Consider the following 2,500-nt stretch of genomic DNA (forward strand, 5'->3'; position numbering starts at 1 on the left):
CCATGGTAGTTTTAGAATTACATAACCGAACCCATTGATTGATCATATAGCCGTGCGGCTTGCTTGATAGCACCATGGTCGAATTAGAATTGTTTGAACATCATAAATGCATAAGACGTGTTGTGGCCGAGCTTGCATATATCATGCGGCCACGTGATCCCATTATGAATCTAATGTCTTGCATGATAATGTGGATCAGATGTCGAAAATAGCAAACAGAGACTATGCAGCCCTGAATCTCTCCGGAGACAATTACTTGCAGTGGGCGCTAGACACAAGGATTAGTCTAAAATCCAAGGGACTCGGTGATACTATCATCGAGGACAGCAATGAGAATGAAAAGAATAGATACAGGGCCATATGTTATATGCGCCATCATCTCATTGAAGGTCTTAAAGATCAGTACATGACGATTGAGAATCCATTGGACCTTTGGAATGCTTTAAGGCACAGATATGATCACCAAAAGATGGTGTTGCTTCCAAAGGCAAGGCACGATTGGATGCATCTCAGATTCATGGACTTCAAGTCCGTGGATGAGTACAACTCGGCCTTGTTCAAAATCGTCTCAATACTAAGACTGTGTGGTGAAGAAGTATCTGATGTTATGATGCTTGAAAAGACCTATACGACTTTCAATCAGTCGAATTCTGTACTGCAGCAGCAGTATAGAACAAAAGGTTTTGCCACATACACTGATCTGATCTCCTGTCTACTCTTGGCCGAGGCAAATAATGAGCTTCTCATGAAGAACAGTGGAGCTAGACCGGCCGGGACAGCACCATTACCCGAAGCCCATGACATTGAAAAGAAAGATCCCAAGGAAATCTACTATGCCCAAGACAACAGGAAACCATACGGTCATAGCCGTGGTGGGTACAGGGGGCGTAGACGTGACAACCATAATGGTCGAGATAGCTACTCAACCGGCCGTAGGGGAAACCACAATAACCGTGGTCGTGGTTCCAATTACGGTCGGGGCCGAGGGAGTTATGGCCGTGGACGAGGTGGTATATCCAAACCATCTTACACGTCCAAGTCCTTATGTCACAGATGCGGGATGGACAATCATTGGGCCAAGAACTGCAGAACTCCAAAGCACTTGTGCGAACTCTATCAAGAGAGTATCAAGAACAAGAACCCGGAGGCAAACATGATCCAAGAAAACGGTCATGATGACAAAGGATATGGGTATGATGCTGATGATGAATCCGACAGAGACAACAAGGATGATCAAATGGATTTTGAAACTTCTGATTGTCTAAAGGACTAGTTTTTCGAATCACATTGTCTTATTGCTTTATGTCTTTGATTTGGTGTTTTTATTTTATGAAATGACATTTATAATAAAAGTTTTACAAAGTCTCTAAAGTCTAGTAAATTTTACTTATAGAAATGAGTGATGAGATGAGTATACTTGTGGTGGATAGTGGCACAAGTCATACGATCCTTAGAGACAAAAGGTATTTCATGAATCTCACAATGCAAAGTGCAAAGGTACAAACCATTGCGGGTGAGGCCAGCCTGATTGAAGGTCACGGCCAGGCCTATGTGATGATGCCCAAAGGCACTCACCTAGAGATCAAAACCGCCTTGTATTCCCCAAGCTCTAGAAGAAGCTTATTGAGTTTCAAGGACATAAGGTTGAACGGTTTTCACCTTGAAACATGGGAAGAAGGAAACAAAGAATTCCTTAACATAACTTTGATCACCAAAGGCAATAAAAAGATCCTAGAGACCATGCCCGCAATGTCCACTGGTCTTTACTATGCAAGGATCAGTATGGTCGAGGCAAATACCTCAGAGCTATTCACTTTATGGCATAACCGGCTTGGCCATCCCGGAACAGGAATGATGCGAAAACTAATGATGAATTCATTAGGGCACACGTTTAAAGGAGTGATCCCACGAAATCTCACATGTGCTGCATGTGCACAAGGGAAACTCATAACTAGGCCATCACCAGCCAAGGTTAATAAAGAAACCTTGAACTTTCTGGAAAGGATCCAAGGGGACATATGCGGACCAATACACCCACCGTGTGGGACGTTTAGATATTTCATGGTCCTCATTGATGCATCGACCAGATGGTCGCATGTATGTCTGTTGTCCACTCGGAACCTAGCCTTTGCACGGCTGCTTGCTCAGATGATAAGGCTGAGAGCACATTTTCCAGACTTTCCACTCAAGACTATACGTCTAGACAATGCTGGTGAGTTCACGTCCCAGGCGTTTAATGAATACTGTATGTCCATGGGGGTAAAAGTAGAACACTCCGTGGCACATGTCCATACACAGAACGGCTTGGCCGAATCTTTCATTAAACGTATCCAGCTGATAGCCCGTCCATTACTTATGAAGTCTAAACTTCCGGTATCAGCATGGGGACATGCGGTTTTACATGCTACGGAACTGATTCGCATCAGGCCATCTAGTGAGCATAGATATTCACCATCCCAATTACTTACGGGTCATGAGCCAGACGTGTCCCACATCAAAA

General features: G+C 43.9%; 1 protein-coding gene across 1 annotated transcript; it reads left to right on the forward strand.

The window, feature by feature from the left end:
* Positions 1–367: 367 nt before the first annotated feature.
* Positions 368–1,104, forward strand: LOC125605629 (the record flags this gene model as incomplete). Its single annotated transcript, XM_048775259.1, has 1 exon — positions 368–1,104. A coding segment is annotated over exon 1 (737 nt), but the record flags the coding sequence as incomplete, so codon positions are not given.
* Between the last annotated feature and the right edge of the window lie 1,396 nt (positions 1,105–2,500).

The sequence above is a fragment of the Brassica napus genome, unplaced genomic scaffold (genome assembly GCF_020379485.1).
Source record: "Brassica napus cultivar Da-Ae unplaced genomic scaffold, Da-Ae ScsIHWf_787;HRSCAF=1130, whole genome shotgun sequence".
NCBI classification, from domain to species: domain Eukaryota; kingdom Viridiplantae; phylum Streptophyta; class Magnoliopsida; order Brassicales; family Brassicaceae; genus Brassica; species Brassica napus.